Source organism: Humulus lupulus, chromosome 7, assembly GCF_963169125.1.
Source record: "Humulus lupulus chromosome 7, drHumLupu1.1, whole genome shotgun sequence".
In the NCBI taxonomy this organism is placed as follows: Eukaryota; Viridiplantae; Streptophyta; class Magnoliopsida; order Rosales; family Cannabaceae; genus Humulus; species Humulus lupulus.
Genome location: NC_084799.1, coordinates 18,975,740 through 18,996,945, shown reverse-complemented (window position 1 = coordinate 18,996,945; position 21,206 = coordinate 18,975,740). Strand labels below are relative to the sequence as shown.

Genomic DNA, 21,206 nt, shown 5'->3' with positions numbered 1-21,206 from the left:
AATGGTGAGATGCATGGATTCTTTGAGTCCAAGAGGGGTTTGAGACAAGGTGATCTGATGTCTCCTCTCTTATTTGTTCTAGGCATGGAATATTTGTCTAGAATAATGAGAGAAGTGGGTTCTCGGCAAGGTTTTAAATACCATGACAGATGTGCTCCTTTAAAGTTGAATCATATGTGTTTTGCGAATGACCTGCTATTATTTTGTCATGGTGATTTCCTTTCCATTTTGTTAATGTTGAAGGGCCTGAAACTCTTTTCCTTGACTTCTGGTTTGCTGCCAAATGAAGAAAAATCAGCTGTTTATTGCAGTGGCATGAAGGAGGCTGAGGTTGCCCATGTGATTGAAATGTCAGGATATTCAAGAGCTCATCTCCCTTTCAGGTATCTTGGCATACCAGTTTGCTCAAGGAAAATATCAGCCGCTGACTGTAATGGTATTCTTGAAGAAATGGTTGCTCGGATCAAGGTTTGGAGCTCGAGGAACTTGTCATATATGGGCAGAGTTACTCTAATTAATTATGTATTGATTACCATTCACTCTTATTGGGCTCAAATAATGATTCTTCCAAAAAAGTTGTTAAAAGACGTTGAAGCTATTTGCCGGGCTTTTCTTTGGAAGGGTTTGGCAGACAGTAATGGTCCGGGGTTAGTGGCCTGGCATCATGTTTATTTGCCAAAGAAAGATGGGGGTTTAGGCTTTTGAAAGGTTCTTGATTGGAATATGGCTGCAATGGGGAAGTACGTTTGGGCAATTGCCACCAAAAAAGATAACTTGTTTGTGAAATGGATTAATAGTGTTTACTTGATGGACAGGAATTGGTGGGAATACCAGCCACCAATTGATTGTAGCTGGTATTGGAAGAGATTAGTTGCTGTTAAAGAAGCTTTCAAAGCTAAGGCAGATCTGTCTTATTTTGCAGCCTTGAGGTATAGCACTAAAATTGGCCATGACTTACTGTTTGAGTAGCCACTTGCTGTAAGTTGGAGCAAAGTTGTTTGGGATAGACTGAGCATTCCGAAGCATAGATTTGTGCTTTGGCTGGTAATGTTGCAGAGGCTCCGCACTAGAGATCAGATTCAAAGGTTTGAGCCTCTAGTGGATCAAACTTGTCTGTTATGTGGAGCTGATAATGAGAGCATTGGACATTTATTTTTTCACTGTCATTATAGTAGTGCTTGCTTGCAGAAAATTAAGCATTGGATGGGTTGGAATTCGGCTTCATTGGATCTGATACAATTAATTCGGTGGATCAATAAAGCTAAGAAGATGAGTGCTATTCGGAAGAACATCATGTATGCTACTATTGCAGCTCTAGTCTACCACATTTGGAGAGTCCGGAATGATGTGTACTGGATTAGAAAATTATGGCATATAGATAATACTGTACAGAAAGTGGAAAGGGAAATACAAGTTAGGATTACTTTTGTAATGCCAAAAAAGGCACAAACCATAGATAGAGATTGGGTCTCTAAAATCAGTAAACATTAGATGTAGTTTTTTGGGTAGTGTTTGGTGTTGTAATTGTTTGGGTGTAATCTTTGGTTGTTGAGCAATACAATGATCCTTATTCATAAAAATATATATATATATATATTAACTATATATGTAATATATTAATATGTTAATTATATAAGAGTTGCTAGGGAAAAAAATAAAATATCATTACTCATTTTAAAAATTTTAAAATTTACATGGTTTCTTAATTTGTTTTCTTAAAGTTTATGTATATATTTATTTTTTTTGTCTTCTAGTGCAATGTATTGTATTATAATAATAATATTTATGTAAGATATTTTTATTAAAGAAACAATAGTTTTTTTTTTTTTAAAAGTTATTATTTAATTAATTATTACAAAATGTTACAACAAAATAAAGTGGCACAGTATTTGATGGTGTCTCAAATACTCAACACCCTAGTAATATGCGTCGTAGATCCATTGAGAGTAATTCAACAACGTAATAAAAAGAAAAAGTCAAAGGTAATGGATGATATGTCAGCCAATATTGGTGCATTAGCAGAATCTATATAAAAAATTGTCCCCAAGCTTCAAGGACTGATCAATGCATTATCGAATGATAAAGAAGTAGCTGATATGCAAGCAAATTTATATACAGAAATAATCAAGATTGACAGCCTAAATGCAATACAATGTATTAAAGCCACCAACATGTTAGCAAAAAAGCCCTCATTGATGTGAATGTTTTATGCAATATCAGATGAGGTGAAAATGCAATATTTATGAATATGTTGCAAAATGATGCCTAATAGTTATTTTGATATATTAAAGCATAACTATTTATGTTACAACCTAGACTTTTGTGTTTATGTTTAAATTTGACATTTTTTAAGATTGTTATTAGCTATAATTTTTTTGGATTGGTTATATTGACTTCATAAATAAATAATGTGTATATTTACTTTTTTTCTTAACAATATTATACTAATTTAGTAAGTCTAAGTCTAAGTCTACAATTTGATAAATAACATTAAAAAATATTGGGGAATTCTCCTATAGGGGTTTCATTTTAAGCCCTACCGGTAGGGCTCGCAGTGTTTACAACCCGTGAACAGTTTTTGGCATGATTTTTTTATGACCGTGTATATTGTAGTTATTTAGAGCATCTTGCAAATTTTTAGAAAATTTCGAATAGTTTACAGTACCGAAAATTAGGTTCAAACATGTTGTTGCACGCGTGACTAATTTTTTTTTATGCGCGTGGAAAACAACACGTTTGAACCTAGTTTTCGGTACTGTAAACTATTCAGAATTTTCTGAAAATTTGCAGGATGCTCTAAATAACTACAATATACACGGTCATAAAAAAAAGTCGCACCGAAAATTGTTCATGGGTCGAGAAACAATGAAAGCCCTACCGGTAGAGCTTAAAGTGAAGCCCCTATAGAAAAATTGTCCAAAAAATATTATTATATTTATGTGTAACATTTTATAATTATAATATTATATTTTAAAAATATATACCACCCATACCATATGATATACATTTATGAATATATATTTTTATTGATTACTTACTTTTTAATTATATATATTAATAAATAAAAAATAAAATAAAATTCTTTTTAAAAGGGCAATTTTGTCAATTAAAGCATTCTGATTCCCTTTCTTGGTTATATAAACAAGATATGATTCATTTTTCACTCAGTTTTAGTAAACAACATAATACAATAATAATTTCGATTCTTCTAGATTTTTTTCCCATTCATTTCTCTCATTAATTTATTCCAATTCTGATTACTATTTTGTAAAATGCTCTTAAATGAGAACATGGGTCATTTCATATCATTTAGGGCATTTTTCACTTATATACAACAAAAGTAAAGAATTTATTATAATAATATCACATATATTATTTTCAAAATTATATACAATGTATACCATTTTATTAAATTTAATTATATAAACACAATCCCACCAATTAAGTCACTTTCCTAATTTACTATATATATATAACTTCCCATAGTTAATATTATATGAATTCAATTAATAAATCAATTAGTAATTATATAATATTCAAATTATTATCTCAATCAAATGAGATACCACAATTAACTGGAGGCAATTCATGAAATATTTGAAACTATCTTCAGAAAAATTACTATAAATTGTCTAAATAAAATTGTTTAATCTAATAAACTAATATAGTGAAAAAATAAACATAAAAATATTTATTATAAAAGTACACATTGAACAATAAATTAACAAACATTTATATAACTATGACATGCTATTCTAATGTATTATTTTATTGATAAAGATTTTTAAAAAAATTACTATGTATAATTATAATCTATCCGTCTAACTAAAATATTTTTGTTTATTTTACTTTACCATGATAAAAATAAATGAAAACGGTATTTAACAATAGCATTATTGTCTAACATATATACGATACTGTTTATTTTATTAAAACATAATACATAAATATGACAACTGGATACATTTACCACATCTACCAATTTAAAGCAAAAAATAACAATTAAAAAATAATATTTTTTTTTAAAGTATAATATATTCATTCAACATTGACAAAATAAACATAAATTTAGTTGTATATTCATAGCAAGTAATATTCATAAAAATAAATATAAACATAACTTTATATTCATAAAAAAGAAAAAGAAAATTAACATACAAAACAATCAAAAAAATTAAAAATGACATAATGAGCATAAACATAAAAATAAACAAAATTGTTACTAATAATAACCAATATATTAAATTTAAAATAAAAATATACTATTTAGTTAATAAAAATAAACAAATAGTCACGTTTAAGAGTATCACCGGCGAGTCTCCATTCAGACTCAACCTCCATCTCTTCTTCCTTCTCCGGCGAGTCTGTGGAAAGAGTATCACCGGTGCTCCTCGTTGAGACCATCGGTTTGGAAGATGAAGAATAGAAATGGGTTTGAGTGTATGAGTTTTCGGTTGGGAATGGAGAGAAGAAGAGGTTTGGAGTTTTGATTTTGAATTTGGGAAAATGTGCATTGTTTGGGGAAATGTATATAATAGGTACTTTATGGCATAGGTTCATAAATTTTTTGAAATAAACCAAAAAGAGAAAAAATGTTAAAATGGTAAGTTTTAAATATATACACTAATATCATGCTTCTCAATTAATTAGGTAATATTTGTATAAGAAATAATAAAGACAATTTTAGTAAATAAAATAAAAATGGTTTATATTTTTTTTGGACCATGTGTTTTTTCCCATTACCTGTTTAGACCCTGTGTTTTGACAAATTACTTTTTGGATCCTATGTTTTGTAAAATAGTTAAAATAGAACCCTAAACTCAATTTTGATGAAGAAAAAAATTGAATAACAACATAATTTTTAAGCAGAATGATTTTATTTTTATTCTGAATTATTAGTTTCGTAAATTATTTGTAATTTTAGTTGAGAAAACATTGATTAAAATTGGGTTTAGGGTTCTATTTTAACCATTTTACAAAACATAGAGTCTAAAAAGTAATTTGTCAAAATACAGGGACCAAACAGGTAATGGGAAAAAACACAGGATCCAAAAAAGTATAAACCCAAATGAAAATTTGGTTAAGATTTGTATATATAAATGAAAATATATTAATTTGTATTAATATAGTAATTAAAAATAAAATTGCAATGAATTGTGTAAAACCCCTGTCATTTATGTATGAAATTTTACCGGCCCACTGAGCAATATGAAATCATAAACAATAGCATTTTTTTTAAAATGTCATTTTCTAGAAGAATATAAAATCAAAATTGCTGTCGTATTTGTATTTTTTTTTATAGATTCAAATAGTAATTTCTATTATTATTTAAAAGATGCAAACCGACAAAACATATTATGAATATTTAGAATTTGTAAAGAAGAAAGTATTATGGTTGTCTTTTAACACGTCTTTTTTCTTCTGGTCTGTCTGCGTAAAAGAATACCAACATGATATCATACGTATATGACTTCACATTAGTTATTCTTTCCCTTTCCAGCCAACTTAAAAGTTAACTGAAAAAACAATACTTGGTGGTTGACATCTTATTTTTAATCAAGGGAAGAAAAAAATAAAAATTAGAATGTGCTGATTAATAGGTAATAATACCAACTTTAGTATGCAATATTACCAACAACAAAATAACTGCAACTTGTACTTTATTATTATTATTATTAAATGGTTTAAAATATTTCAAGGTTTATTTTTTCAACTTTGATACTATATTTATTGGGCCCTACAGCCACTACAGCCATTAAAAAAATAGTAATCTAATGTTAAAAGTATTTGATCATAATTATGCAATTGGCCTTTTTCTAGTTTTGAGTTAGGTTATGGACTTGAGAAATTATAGGAAATGACTTAAAATAAAACCATCAAGAAGTTAATATCTTCATTTTTAAAATTGTAGATAAATGACAATTTTACATTGTTGATTATCTAAATTGCCCTTTTTTATAATTTATTTATTTATTTAGGACTGTATGACTTTAATATAGTGGTATATGTATATTAGTTTTGTTTAATTAGTTTTTATTTTAAAGTTATATTGATTTTTTAAGTTTTTTATAGGTTGTTGGTATATTATTTTCCAATTAGTGTATATGTTTTTTGTGGTATGGTATATAATTTTTTTTTGTGATATTTAATTTCTATTTTATTATACATAGTGGTAGTATATAATTTTGTATCATGGTATATACATTTTAATGGTAGTATATAACTTTGTTAGCATAGTATATACATTTTTGAGTAATAATTTTGCAAGTTTTGATGGTATATTATTTTTCAACTCAGTATATATATTTTGTGGTATGGTATATCATTCAACAACCCATAAAAAACGAAAAAAAATCAAAATAACTTTAAAATAAAAACTAATTAAACAAAACTAATATACATATACCATAATATTAAAATATTTAGAATAAAATAGTAATTTGTTAAAGGGTGTATTTGGTAATATATGATATTAAATAGATGATTAGGCTATTTTACTACAAAATTAAAAACATGGTCATTTACTTACTTTCACACAACATTAGGGGTCATTTTGCACCATGCCCCTATGTACTTCCATTAGAAACTCAATCAAAGCTTTTTTATTCTATATATTGTTAGAGTTATTATTTGATGATATTTTAGTCTTTTATTAATTTGTGCTATTTTATATCTTTTGTCTTTTATAAAAGGTTTGGCTAATTAGTTTTGTAATCTAGAACTTTTTGCTCTCATATTGCAATATACTCTAGTCTTTCTTTTTCTCTCTTCATCTTTTTGCTATCTCCATTTGAGTTATATGGATTGTATCGTTACATAATTATCATGGTATTAGAGCATGAATTTATGCAATTGAGTTTCTTAAGCGTAACCATTGCTTTCACAGATCCAATTGGGTCTTCTTAGTATTGCAATAAACTAGGTCGGAGCATCATCGAGCAACTTGGTATGTGATTTTTGTGTTCGTTTTGAAATTTTAAGGTTTTATCATATAGTAAAATTTGGGAACTTTTGTCTGAGATATCATTTGGAAGTTTGTTCTTTGTTTCTGAAATGGCGAGTAATAGAGATGATTCCCTTCAATCCATTAGCGTGAGGTTAGATGAAAGAATTATTCTTATTCGAACTATGTGATGAAAAAAAAATTAAAAGGGAAAAAGATGTGGGGTTGTCTCTGGAACTTTGGTTAAACCTATAAATGACAAAGTCGATTATGCAACTTTGCTAGAAATTGGGAAGTGGATAATTCGAAAATTATCACTTGGATTAACAACTCTGTAGAACACTCAATATGTATCCAACTAGCCAATTATGAAATAACGAAGGAAGTTTGGGACCATCTTGCAAGGTTGTATACTCAATCTAACTTTGAAGCCTCGCACCATATGTCTCCATATTCGAAATCTTTTGTTTCTTTGTGTCCTGCATCATCTGTGCCAGTCATGATTGCTGATGGTACTCCTATGCCATTAGCAGGTGTTGGTTCTGTTGTCAGTCCTCCATTATCACTTCCTAATGTGTACCATATTCCTAAGCTTTCACTAAACCTTGTATTTGTTGGTCAATTGTGTGATCTTGGTTACTCAGTGTCATTTTCTTCTACTTCTTGTCATGTGCAGGATCCACAGTCTCAAAAGCTGATTGGGACCGGTCATCGGCGGGGTGGTTCATATGTTTTGGATGAGTTGAGATCACCAGTTTTTGCAGCTCCTAGTGTTGATCTGTCTTCCTTTCGTTTGTCTCCTTCATCGTCTAGTTTATATTTATGGCAGTCTTGCCTTGGTCATGTTTCAGCTTCTTGTTTAAGGTTCTTAACTTCTACAGGAACCTTAGGAAATTTGTAAGTTCATGATATTTCCGATTGTAGTGGTTGTAAACTTGCAAAATTTTATGCTTTACCTTTCAATAAAAGTACTTCATGTTCTGTTGCACCTTTTGACTTAATTCATTCTGATGTGTGGGGACCCTCTTCTATTGCTACAAAAGGAGGGTCTAGATATTATGTCTTTTTTTTTTATGATCACACTTGATTTTGTTGGATTTTTCTTATGAAACGTCGTTATGATTTCAATGATATTTATGATCGTTTTCGAGCTTATGTAAACACTCAACATGCTTCTGTTATTAAATGTTTTAGACGCGATCAAGGTGGTGGATATACTTCAAATAAATTTTGTAATTTGCTTGCTTTAAATGGAACTGTGTATCAAACTTCTTGTACAGATACCCCTGAACAAAATGGTGTTCCTGAAAGAAAGCATAGACACATTATAGAAATTGCTCGTTCGCTTTTGTTGTCATCATCTGTTCCTAGTCAGTTTTGGGGTGTTGCGTAATATAAAGCTAAGTGTAAGTGTACACTGTCAACAACAAGTAATATAATGACAAGTACCAGATATCGTCTCTACAAGGACTGTGTTTTATGCTTTTGTGAAAATAAATTATAACAAAATGGTTCAAGAGCACGAAAATTAATTAAAAAGAATGTGATCTAAGAACTAAGCAATTGAGACTAATTAAATGCAGAAAAATATGAGAAACAAGTTGGAAAAAATAATTGCAAGAGTTAACAATGATGAGCTAGTATATTTATCCCCCTAATATGCGAAAATATAGTGGCAATGTTGGAATGATACTACTGCAACAAGTTGTCTATTAGTCAAGAATTCCAATTAATTTCATAGGCTTCCGTCGAAGTCACTATGATACCAATCCTTTAATTAAAACACATATGTTTATTTATTGCCAAAAAAAAAAAACACATATGTTTATGCTAATTTGACTTCAAGGATACAATTCAAGTATCAATTCCATAAGACTATGCATGGTAATATTATATGTCTATATCACTACAATATTGAAATCAAATAATTCAAGCATGCACCATTCAAATTGTGTGTCAATTAATTCCAACCTTTTCAGAATTGAAAATTAACCCAATTACTTACTAAGGGTGATCAATCATTAGAAAGTATTAATCATGAAAAATATTTGAATGAATAAACATCAATTGCATTTAGCATAAATATCAAAATACCAAAAAGTCACATATTAGGGTTCAAATTATCCTAGCTATTTAAAGTTTAGCTTATGGCTACAATCTCAAAAACACTCAAATGATAACAATCCATATTCAGAAACTTAACAAGAAAAATAAAAGAAAAACAAAGAGTAAAGTGAGAATGGCAAGCCAATTAGATGCCTCCAAGTGGTTTTGGCTTCTAGCTTCACTCTTTTTTCTCTCCTCTTCTTCTTCACATTTAAAAGTCCTCCAAAAAAAAATGGGTGTCTCTGTACCAGGCGGCTCTCGTCCTTTTTCTCTGTTCTGTACGTGTAAATACTCTAAAGGGAAAGCTCGTGATCATCCAATTAGGTCACTCTCTATATTAACCCATGTGGGCCTCTTTCTTCAATCTCCTTTCTTTCTTTTTGAGAAAAATGGACCCAAGTAAATTAAAGGCCCAAACGTCATTTAATTATCTTTCAGCCCAACTCAAATAAGTCTAAAAAAAGAAACTGGGCTGGATATGATAGTGATTTAGCCTCCCTCGTGGGTCTTCCAAATAGATTGCTAACAGGACGCGATGCTGCTACGATACTGTGGCATCTCAAAATCCTAATTCCACTTCAAGCTTTAATTCTTATCAAAATGTCCAAAGCTTTACCAACCACCTGTTAAGAAAAAATTCAACATTTTAAGATATATTTTTCTAGCATTAATCTAATATTTAATATTATCTCATTATAATTAATATTTGGCAAAACCATAATAAAAATACTACAAAAATCCCTAAACCACCCTTTTCTTTATTGTAACATAAGTTTAAAAGAAATAAAATAACTCTATATTCTAGAGTTATCATGGGGGGAGGCAGTTCTCACTGCTGTCAATCTTATTAATAAGATTCCATCTTCAATCACTTCAGGTTTGTCTTCTTTCAAAAAACTATATGGACATATCCCTGACTATTCTTCTTTGAGAGTATTTGGTTCTACATGCTTTGTCCTTTGTCCTAGTGTAGAGCATAAAAAATTGTCATCACGCTTTGCACTTTGTGTGTTTCTTGGTTATGGTGATGGTAAAAAATGATACTGTTGTTTTGATCCAACTTCTCAAAAATTGTATGTATCTCGTCATGTTGTTTTTCTTGAGCATATACCATTCTTTTCTATTTATGACACTACTCACAACTTGACCAAATCAGATCTTATTCACTTTGATCCTTTCTCTGAGCATACAAGTACATCTTCTCCTCAAGTTCCTCAAATTGTAGAGTTTGAATCTTCTCCTGCTCCTATAGTCACTTTTCCTCTTCATTACTCTCGCAGATCTCGAGTTGTTGATAATGGTACTTTGCAGCCTGACATTTTTGAAACACCTCCGCCTATAGCTGTTCAAGATCCTTATGATATTGTGGATCTTCCTCACTATCCTCAACACACTCGTAAGTCTACTAACCTACCACATTTTGTTTATTCATTTTATTCTACTCCTTTCACTTCATTTTTAGCGTCTAATCGTTGTCTCTCTGAGCCTTTATCCTATAAAGAAGCAGTTACTAACCATCTTTGGCAGCGTGCTATGAATGAGGAACTTTCAGCTTTGCACAAGACAGATACTTGGGATTTGGTATCTTTACCTCCTGGTAAACATACAATTGGTTCTCGTTGGGTGTATAAAATCAAGACCAAGTCTGATGGGTCTGTTGAATGCTACAAAGCTAGATTGGTGGCTAAGGTATTTTCTCAACAGTATGGTATGAATTTTGAGGAAACTTTTGCTCCTGTTGCAAAAATGACTAATGTTCATACTCTTATAGCAGTTGCATCTGTTCGTTAATGGAATATATCTCATACGGATGTTAAGAATGCTTTCTTGAACGGTGATTTACATTAAAAGGTCTACATGGTTTCTCCTCCTGGTGTCCCTCACAATCATGGAGAAGTTTGTAAGCTTAAGAAAGCTCTTTATGGTCTCAAACAGGCTCCTCAAGCATGGTTTGAGAAGTTCTCCAATGTTATTGCTTCTCTTGGGTGTCTCTCTAGTAGTCATGGCTCAACTCTATTTGCTAAGTGTATCAATGCAGGTCGTATTTTCATTTCCTTATATGTTGATGATATGATCATTACTGGTGATGATTTAGATAGAATTGCTGTGTTAAAGTCTCAATTAGCTTCTCAGTTTGAGATGAAATATTTGGGTCCTCTTCGGTATTTTCTGGGTATTGAAGTTTCCTTCTCCCCAAAAGGCTATCCTCTTTCTTAGTCAAAATACACTTGTAACATTATTGAGTGTGCTCTTCTTACATATACAAAAGTAGTTGGCACTCCTTCTAAGCTCAATGTTCAGTATTCTCCTTCTGATGACACTCCCTTGCATGATCCTACTTTGTACCACACTATTGTTGGCAGTTTGGTTTATCTCACTATTATTCGTCCCGACATTACATATGATATTCACATTGTTAGTCAATTTGTTGCTCTTCCTACTACTGTTCAATGGGCAGTTGTTCTTCGCATTTTGAGGTATCTTTGGGGTACTATCTTTCAAAGCCTTTTATTTCCCTCTACTTTTTTCTTGGAGCTGTGTGCATACTCTGATGCTGATCATGGTCGTGATCCCACAATTCAGAAGTCTGTTACTGGTTTCTGTATCTTTTTGGGTGATCTTTCTTAGAAAAGTAAGAAACAAATTGTTGTCTCCCAATCTTCCACTGAAGCAAAGTACTGCTCTATGTCATCTAGTACCAAAGAAATTGTTTAATTAAGATGGTTGCTTGCAGATATGGGTGTATGTTATTCTCAACCCACTCCTATGAATTGTGACAATCAGAGCACCATCCAGATTGCTCACAACTCAGTTTTTCATAAACGCACCAATCACATTGAGATTGATTGTCACTTCACTCGTCACCACCTGAAGCTTGGCACTATCACTTTGCCTTTTGTTCCTTCTTACAGATTGTTGACTTCTTTACTAAGTCACATTCTTTTTCTCATTTTCAGTTTCTAGTTGGCAAACTCTCGATGCTTATTGCTGTTGCATTGTGAGTTTGATGGGGTGTTAGAGTTATTATTTGAGAGTATTTTAGTCTTTTATTAACTAGTGCTATTTTGTATCTTTTGCCTTTTATAAAAGGCTTGGCTAATTAGTTTTGTAACCTAGAACTTTTTCTCTCCTATTGCAATATACTCTAGTCTCTCTCTTTCTCTCTTCATCTTTTTGTTATTTCCATTTGAGTTCTATGGGTTGTATCTTTGCATAATTATCATATATAAAATTGCACCTCCTGTTAAAAAGATTTCTTAAGGACTGACAAAGATATACAATAAATCAAACATATTCTAGTTACAATACTGCAAATACAGCAACGCAATACAGCAACTAGAATAAATAATTATGAGTCTATGACAGCTTTATTTTACATTTATTCCAATCACCAATGAGATTATTTGGCTTTTCTTCTAGCTGGAAACCTTTAAATTCTTCAATTTTGTATGCCCACTAGAGTCAAACCACATAAAACATGCAAACCAGAAACAACTTCTATGTTTCTGCATTATGGAATAGAGTGTGTGATTGAAGCTTGTATCTCTTCTAAAGTTCGCCCTTTAGTCTCTGGTACAACCTTTGCAACGAATAGAACAGTTAAGCCGCATATGGCGCCAAATATGAAAAAGGTTCCTGCAGTAGCTTAGAATACAAGTTAATACATGTATCGAAGAAAGAACATGAAAAAGAAACACTTGAGTGACTGGTTTAGTAGCTGTACCTAAGGAGCTCCACTCCATTGAAAAATTAAAAACATAAGTAACCATCAAAGAGCATAAGCAAGTTGTCAATGTCATGAGGCTTCCAGCTGAACCCTTAACGTTCATAGGAAATATCTGAACATGGAAAAACTCATTTGTATGATCAATAATGAAGTTACTCATTTGTATTACTACCTGCTTTTTTCTACTCAATTTTGAAGGAAGAAGAATGATCAGAGAAAACAGATACTTTACCTCTGACATTATAACCCAGGGTAATCCAGACATGCCCATTACAAATGCTACACTATAACCCTGAATGCAATAACAATCTCAATCTTTCATAAACTCTCAAATAACTTTTCCAGTATGTCATGAATGAGTGTATAATTTATACCAGTAATGCAATATATGCCAATATAGGAATGATGTGCTGCAAGCTCTGGAAGTCCTGTACATAAGAAACTAAAGCATTAGAGAATGAACATTTGTCAATAAAGCATGTTCCACAAGTTCAAGGTGTTTTGAAAGACCATTAATAAGAATGACATGGCAAGAAGAAGGGAACTCAAGCATGTTCCAGCTGCAGAAATCTGCATACATTGAAGAAACATGACTATTAATTTTATAGATATCAACTAAATAGTAAGTATATTAGAACATTCAAGAAGAAAAAGAAAAAGTTTGATGCTATTTTCACCATTAGAAGCGGTCGTCTTCCCCATTTATCAGTCACGAGAACACTCAATGCAACAGCAGGCAACTGCAATTGAACTCATGTCATATGTACATGACCTCAGAATTGAGATATGTGTGTTACAAAGTTTTACATGCTCATGAAGGAATTATGAATAAACTCATGTTGTACCTGGATAATAGCCATTGATATAGTTCCTACACTACTTGAAAAGCCTGTTGAAGGTAGAGATTCAAATTGTATGATGTTTAATGTGTCTTTTCTGATTAAATTGTTTGCAATTGATTCGAAGGATTGTACGTACCAGCATTCGAGAAAATAGAGCCAGAGTATAAAACAATTGCACCGTTCCCCCCTAATTGTTGCAGTACCACAAGCCCAACACCAACCTAAACCAGTTATGTGGGAAGAGAATGCCAGGCACCTCATGAAAAGATACTAAAATGGTATTATTCAAAATTGCATGTATTGTTAAAAGGCTAGCTGCTCACAATGAGTGGATGAGCAAATCTCCAATGGAATAAATCTAGAATCCTTTCTGAGTCTTGCTGATAAGTTGCTGTGAATTCCTGCCACAACATTGGAGCACCATGTTACTTATTTATATTTTAGTCCCCAAAACAATGCTTTAGCTTAGTACTAGATATAATAACCAGCTTCCCACTAGTTTGTTTGAAAGTACTGTTACCCAATGATATTAAGCTGGAGAACTTACTATAATTTCAGCTGCTTCTTCAGAGATATCAGCATTTTTTCCCCTAAGGCTCTGTAATGCAGCTTCAAGCTCTTTGTGTTTTCCAACTTTTGCCTGTTGATTACAATCATTTGAAGATACCAAATTTGAAACTCTTCTCTTCACTTGTCTATGCATGATTTAATATGTAAGAAGAATGCAGTGGGGAGAAAAAACTGAAAACACTGTTAAAAATTTCAACTGAAATTCATAAGGAAATATGTAAGGTTATTTCTCTTTTCCTTTGTTATCTTGTTGGACTCACCAGCCACCTTGGAGACTCAGGTACAAAGAACAATCCTAAAATGTGCAATATAGATGGAATGACACCTGAAAACAAAACCAATTAGCATACTAAGAACTATTTTATGAAAAAAAAAGGAAGAACAAACTCAATTCATATCAACTTAAATCTTTTAATTTAAATCAGTACAAGTGTAGAAAAAAGTAAAACTAAACAAAATGGTTTACCAATGATAGCCAAGATGCGCCAGCTGAAAGCATTCCCAATGAAGTACATCAAGGAAATCCCAAAACTAATCATAAACTGCCCAATTGAACCAAATATTATTTCAATGAAGATATGGAGCTTTTTCAAGGGATTATCATAATCATAAGAGGTAACTTAGTACCTGGTTTGTAGAACCAAGACTTCCCCGAATACTTTTTGGGGATATTTCTGCTATGTAAACAGGTATCTGTAGTGCAGAGCTAACATTTATTTATTAGTTGACTGTTATGTATGAATATATAAGCATATGTTGAAGAAAAATAACCCCATTTAGTCTTCATGGATTTTACCGTGTAGAAATTAACAACATTTCCAAAGCCAAGTAGCAATCTTCCAAGGTCCAGCCACCAAGCATTCTAATACAAGAACTGATGATTTTCATTAACGTTTTAGTACTAAATATATGTAGTGTGGTGGCACTTGCCAATAAGTAATTAGTTTGAGTTGTAATAATAACCTCTTCACATTCAAAATGAAAATGAATCAAAATGATCAGTTACACAGAAAGAAGAGTAGAAATACCTTTCCAAATGCTATAGAAAGCCAACCTGCAGTGACTAATACTTCAGAGAACCACATTGTCTGCACCAAAAAATAGTTACAAACTACAAACTTTTCTTAGCTATTTCAAATAAAATTTTGTTATTATACTAGAGAACAGCTAGAATAAAAAGTATTCAGAGAATTATTACAGCTTTACGTCCTATGAGATCGGCCAATGTCCCGTTTATTAGTCCACCTACCAGACCTCCAACTGTCACAATTGAACCAAAAGCTGAGTACTGCACATTATAGGAAGGTGATGATGGTCAATATAAAAAGGAGAAGTTTTGATAGAAAGTAAGGAACTTATTGATGGATTGGATATACATACATCTGCAATAGAGAGCCCCAAGTCTTCCATGATTCCAGATTGAGCAGGTGAGGTATATCCAGCCTGCAAGGCCAGTCATAATAACAACTCTTTGTTTATGTAACTTGTGTCCTAAGGATCAAGTGTTATGATATATTACTATATATATCGATCATTGAACCTTGATTAACATTGGTCAAAGGAGATGTTACTTAAAAGCATATCAAATGTTATGGTAGTTTACCGTGCAGCCATCGACAAGAGCACCACAGACGGCGACCATGGTGCTGAGAACAACTACGGGAGTGGCAAAGTTGCCATCGTTTCGTCCACAATCATCAGGATCATCCTCAACCGCTGGCATTGCCAATAGTCTTTCTTTCATGCTTTCTCTTTTGAAATTAAGTTAATAGGACTATAGAGATTGGATCTGGTTATGCAAAAACTCTCTAGAGTTTGATTATTGTTGTCGATGGCTATTCATATTTCAGACCATGACACCCTGCAAATTAAATATTAATCGAATCTTGGAAGATCAAAAACAATCATTTCATTACTATATTTTATAATTATATTGAAGACTATACTATTGGGAGGATGTTGTATCTGACCCTCCTCATTATATTGATATATATTATATTATACCTCCCAGCTTTTAATATTACCACGTTGTATAGGCCTTGTAATTAAGTGATCATCAAAGGTTTAATATTTATTTTCTTAGAGGCCACTTATTTTTGCTTTCCATAGGTATAAGGTTTATATTGAGACTTTTTTCTGTCAGCTTAAATAAATTTCATTAAAATATTTCCATAAAAAGATAGGGAAGGAGTTCAAATTGCTATGCTAATGTATCCAAAAAAAATACTAATCAGAGTCTTCGGCAAAAAAATTAAGTTGGGCTTTTTTTTAAAAAAAAACTAAATATTAAACATATTAATAAGGAAATAAAAAAACTATATTCAATTAAAAAAATAATAATAATATGTTAAAAATATAAAATACATATAAAAATTATTTATATACATTGAAAAGTAATACATTTTTAAATATAAATTAATCGGCTAGCAAACTCGAACTAAGAAAAACTTAAGTAAAGCTACATTTCCAAGTCTACGCTTATTTTAGAAAAATGAGAAGATGAGAAAGAGAAAAATCAAAAGCGGTATTGACCTGTTTAAAATGTTATGAAAATATATATTTATTTTAATGTCATATTTGGTATTGTTATATATTAAGTCCAAATTTTTTAAAGGTTTATTTATGTATTTTGAAATAAAAAAGAAATAAAATAACATACAAGGACATAAATGATACGATTTAAAAAAATTAAAAATCTTAATACAAAATCAACTTTCAAGACATAAGTATTACAAAGTGAAAATAATAAAAGTACAACTGAAAAAAAACTCTAACCCCCATACCATACTTTAAAAACAAAAATACCTATTAATCTATCTATATAAATATTTAAAATTAAACTTTAAAGTAACTTTTTTATTTTTAAGGGCCTTATAGCAAGTAAACTAAAATTCAACTCGGGAAGAAACTGTATAATCCAATAGAAGAGAACCTTTATTTATAAATAGTTCTCAATTTATTAAAAAAAAATTGCTAAATTTTTTTAAATGTTTTTCTCTACACCCTATAAAGAAATATTGGGAAAAGAAGAGAACTTTGACATTGACATGAACAATCGATTGCTATTATAATGTGTGTGTGTTTTATATGGTAAACTGGACATTTTCTTTTGAGTGGATTCTGAGTCTTATTGGCGAGTAAGTGATGCATGTAATTCTTCTAGTGTTCGGCCCTTGGTCTCGGGAACCATCTTCCAAATGAACACAACATTGGCACCACAAACCCCTGCAAATATGAAAAACGTACCTGACCAAGCCAAACAACAAATTAAGCCACTTTATTATTTCATTACAACCTCCTAATCATATATATATATATAAAATACATAATAGGGAGGGAAGTTTCAGTCTCACCTGCTGAACTCCATTTGAAAATAAAGTTGAAAGTATAGGAAACAAGCCAACTACTAGACCAAGATAACACATTTATAAGACTCCCAGCTGACCCCTTTATGTTTATTGGAAAAACCTGTTCAAAAACACATCAATTAATCAGAATAATCAGAGGATTGATTAAACTCTTTTTTCAAATGGTATTATGTCAATGATATATAACCTACCTCTGACGCTATAATCCATGGCATTCCTTCCATACCAACGCCAAAAGAAGCGTAGTACACCTGATTTGCACACATCCAAAGTAAAAGTACTGTATTAACACTAAATACATTCATAACGATTGCTTTCTCAATAATAATAAAAAAAGTATTATAAGAATTACCAATAAGCCAAGAAGCGCCAAAACAGGGCTAACATTCTCTCCAAAGTGAACATCCTAATAAATACATATATAAATACAAATTTAAGTTAAGATTTTCTACAATAGCAAAAATATTAGGAAAGCAAAACTGATTTTAGCATAACCTTTAAGAAGAATGACAATCCAGTGAGGAAGCAACCCAAGCATAACCCAGCTGCAGATATCTGAATAATATAGTAAAGATTTTAGTATTGAAACATATCTTATCAGGAATTGAAGACATTTCTTCTTTTTTTGGTCCTAACCAGGAGAAGTGGGATCCTTCCAAACTTGTCTATGAAGCATACACCAAGTACTGAAGTTATAATCTGTGAAAGCATGGATTTAATTTAAGAACAATAGACATCATAGATTGTTTAAAAGGACTAATTCTATTATTAGTATATGTAACTAAATGTACCTGAGCTGTTGCAACTAGTACACTCCCAATCTTGCTTGGAAAACCTGCCATAAATTGCTTTCATTTATAAGAATCATCTTTCTATTCTTAGAAATGAAAATGAAAAATATAGATAAAGTTTACCAGCAGATTGAAGAATTGCACTTGTATAAAACACAATCCCACCAAGCCCTCCAAATTGTTGAAACAACAGCAGCCCTAATCCGATCTAATCCAGTTTCCAATAAAAAAAAGAATTAATCATGTTACAAAAAACTATTTAGGATAACTAAGGTTTGGCTCATTATTATATTGTATGACTTACAGTGACACAATAAGCATATTTCCTCTGGAATAGGCTTAGAATTCCATCTCCAGATATCGTTTTAGAATATTCTGTATACTCCTGTGTAACAATAAAGTCATTTCTCATTCCATTCCCAGAATAGGAAATTTTCTATGTCAATGTTTAGATCATGGTGAACATGCCATGAAGTTATCTAATTCAAAAAAAGAAGAAAAAAAATACTCTGATTTCTGTTTTCTCTAGAGAAATATCAGCATTCTCTCCTCTAAGGCGGTATAGAGCAGATTCGAATTTTTTTACTTGCTCCATTTTCATCTGCAGAAACCTAACTTTGTTACACAAATGGTAAGTTAGGAGCAACTAAAAAATAATGAAAATTTGAGGTGCGCGTGCTCACCAGCCATCTAGGAGACTCGGGAACATAGAACAAGCCTAGAAACTGTAAAAGGCAGGGAACAACTCCTGGAAGTAAATTCATATGCAAGGTATCTCAGTACTAAAACTATTCTGTATACTAGGATTAGGAAGTAAATTCATACATACATGAATACATACAGCTGGTTTGTTACGTGTCTATTTCAGCTTGCTGATTAAATCAAGACTGTGTATATAAATACCAGCTCTGTTTTCATTCATTTTTTTTTAACGAAGCTTTTGTAAGTAGAGAGAAAAGAGATCAAATAGAGAGCTTTTGAGAGCACAAGAGAGAGGTTGTACTTGGGGCTTGGGCTTGGGTTCAAGGGTACTGAATGTGAGTTTGGTGTGAGTACTCGTGATAAACTGTGGTGCTTTGATCTCTGACTATTTGAAGATTTGTAACAGCTTTGTTCGTAGTGGATTGTTGAGGATAATGCTCAAACTGGATGTAGGCAAAGTTCACTTTGCTAAACCAGTATAAATCTGGTGTTCTCTATGTGTTTGGTGTTATTTCCCTTTTAAATCCTCTTTATTTCTGTATTGTTCTTGTTATTTTGTTGCTGTTTTTCTAACTTTAAATTGCAGAAAGATTAGAGTGTTGGTTGTTTTCACAACACATACACTTGTAGAAAGAGTTACCTATTAAAGCTAAGGTGCGCCAATTAACAGCAGAACCAATAAGGAAAAAAGCTGCTTTGCCAAAGCTGATCATCATCTGTTAAAATGGGCAAACATAAGCACAAAGAAACAGTAACCAAAACTTATAAGGAAAAAACATAATGAAGTATTCAATTGACACTCCCATCTATTCCATACATGCTTCATTGACAAAAATGTTCCCCTAACATTTTTGGGGGAGATTTCTGCAATATATACAGGTACCTGTGGCAAAGAATATTTAAGATCAGTAAAGCTTATAAATTGGATTTTTGTGTGAGTAGAGGAAAGGCTTTCAAATATTTACCACATAGGAAATGACTCCAATTCCACAGCCCACCAAGAATCTTCCAACATCAAGCCACAAAGCATTCTTTGAAGAAGCATATTGACATTATTAGCCTTCAATATTTTAATCTAATTTTCTTAGTAACATAAATGAAATGAGCAAAAAGTAAGAAAAAGACACCTTTGCAAATGCTATTGCAAGCCACCCAATGATACAGAATAGATCTGAAACTCCCATTGCCTGTCATCTCAACATATTCAATATCAGATTATTGAATTAGAAATGTGTTAATATACCAATCCAAGCCTGAAAATTTGATCGAGTAACTACTTACGCCTTTTCGACCAAGAACATCTGAAATTTTTCCACTCACTAGTGCTCCACACATGGCTCCAATACTTTGGATTGAGCCAAAAACTGAATACTGCACATTTAGTTAAAAAAAAATAAAAAAATTAAACCATTCAAAATTCTAAATGATGTAATTAAGAAACAATAAAACATGGTTGTTACTACTCACCTCAGCCAAGGTAAGGCCAACCTCGTTTAAAATTCCAGACTCTGCAGGAGATGAATAACCCACCTGTAAATCAATCACACATACAAATAAGTACACTATAAAATACTCTAAATTCAATAAACAAGTAAAATTAATATTGTTCTGTTTAGTATGTTTGTAGTGTTAACTCAGTCTCAGTACTTACAGCATTTCCATAAGTGTAAGAACTAAAACTGGCCACGATAGTGCTGAAAACGACAACAAAAGTAACCGAAGAGGAGGAAGAGAGATCAGATTCCAGTAATGGCGTATTAACTGCTTCTCTTTCTTCTTCCATGTTTTTCTTTTCTTCTGTGTTCCTAAGATTCACTCTTCATGCTCTTTTGAATGTTATTTAGTGGGAATCATGACCCTATCCACACATGGCACAAGCTTTGCATCTGGGCTACCTGCTTGTTCTAATTAGATTTTTTATTTTGATTTATAATTATTAAGAGCATGGCAACGTTACCTTCCATTTATTTCTTTTTTTTTTTTTTTAAAAAAAAGACTGATATATTTTTATAAATTGTATTACTGGAGATGCCCTTATTTGTCTAAAGTTATATTTTTTTCCGAGCAAAACAAAAAAATTTAAGTTTATTCTTTTTCAACGGGTCCCCTCGATTGTGATTTCATTCATGTGCTTTACAGAGACGCCCCTCTAACTTT

The 21,206-nt window shown here is 31.6% G+C and overlaps 2 protein-coding genes across 3 annotated transcripts; both read right to left on the bottom strand.

Moving 5' to 3' along the window:
• Nucleotides 1-12,303: 12,303 nt before the first annotated feature.
• Nucleotides 12,304-16,952, bottom strand: LOC133790855 (sugar transporter ERD6-like 5). Of its 2 annotated transcripts, none has more exons than XM_062228670.1 (18): nucleotides 15,792-16,952; nucleotides 15,569-15,631; nucleotides 15,387-15,476; nucleotides 15,217-15,276; nucleotides 14,985-15,050; nucleotides 14,816-14,881; nucleotides 14,655-14,730; nucleotides 14,449-14,513; nucleotides 14,166-14,258; nucleotides 13,942-14,019; nucleotides 13,755-13,839; nucleotides 13,622-13,665; nucleotides 13,454-13,516; nucleotides 13,287-13,346; nucleotides 13,151-13,204; nucleotides 13,009-13,068; nucleotides 12,774-12,888; nucleotides 12,304-12,685 (listed from the first exon to the last, which is right to left on the bottom strand). In XM_062228670.1, exons 1-18 carry the CDS (start codon nucleotides 15,930-15,932, stop codon nucleotides 12,561-12,563), a joined length of 1,404 nt encoding a protein of 467 aa, XP_062084654.1. In that variant the 5' UTR covers nucleotides 15,933-16,952; the 3' UTR covers nucleotides 12,304-12,560. The 2 variants fall into 2 exon arrangements, with proteins under 2 accessions (XP_062084654.1, XP_062084656.1); XM_062228672.1 differs by having other exon boundaries at nucleotides 15,387-15,448; nucleotides 15,792-15,844.
• A 149-nt stretch (nucleotides 16,953-17,101) lies between these two features.
• LOC133790856 (sugar transporter ERD6-like 5) lies at nucleotides 17,102-20,984 on the bottom strand. Its single transcript, XM_062228673.1, has 18 exons — nucleotides 20,701-20,984; nucleotides 20,517-20,579; nucleotides 20,331-20,420; nucleotides 20,177-20,236; nucleotides 20,015-20,080; nucleotides 19,867-19,932; nucleotides 19,690-19,765; nucleotides 19,031-19,095; nucleotides 18,856-18,948; nucleotides 18,652-18,732; nucleotides 18,471-18,555; nucleotides 18,348-18,391; nucleotides 18,193-18,255; nucleotides 18,052-18,111; nucleotides 17,909-17,962; nucleotides 17,748-17,807; nucleotides 17,542-17,656; nucleotides 17,102-17,434 (listed from the first exon to the last, which is right to left on the bottom strand). Exons 1-18 carry the CDS (start codon nucleotides 20,830-20,832, stop codon nucleotides 17,316-17,318), a joined length of 1,392 nt encoding a protein of 463 aa, XP_062084657.1. The 5' UTR covers nucleotides 20,833-20,984; the 3' UTR covers nucleotides 17,102-17,315.
• Nucleotides 20,985-21,206: the final 222 nt, after the last annotated feature.

Excerpts from the sequence above, each read along its gene's own strand:
- LOC133790856 (XM_062228673.1), bottom strand. The coding sequence starts at position 20,832 with ATGGAAGAAGAAAGAGAAGCAGTTAATACGCCATTACTGGAATCTGAT. Across the intron at positions 20,580-20,700 it reads CTTACACTTATGGAAATGCT|GTGGGTTATTCATCTCCTGC; the intron begins GTAAGTACTGAG and ends ATTGATTTACAG. Across the intron at positions 19,096-19,689 it reads GCGCACCTTAGCTTTAATAG|GAGTTGTTCCCTGCCTTTTA; the intron begins GTAACTCTTTCT and ends ATTTACTTCCAG.
- LOC133790855 (XM_062228670.1), bottom strand. The coding sequence starts at position 15,932 with ATGAAAGAAAGACTATTGGCAATGCCAGCGGTTGAGGATGATCCTGAT. Across the intron at positions 15,051-15,216 it reads TTTCTATAGCATTTGGAAAG|AATGCTTGGTGGCTGGACCT; the intron begins GTATTTCTACTC and ends TTCTTGTATTAG. Across the intron at positions 14,259-14,448 it reads CTGAGTCTCCAAGGTGGCTG|GCAAAAGTTGGAAAACACAA; the intron begins GTGAGTCCAACA and ends TGTAATCAACAG.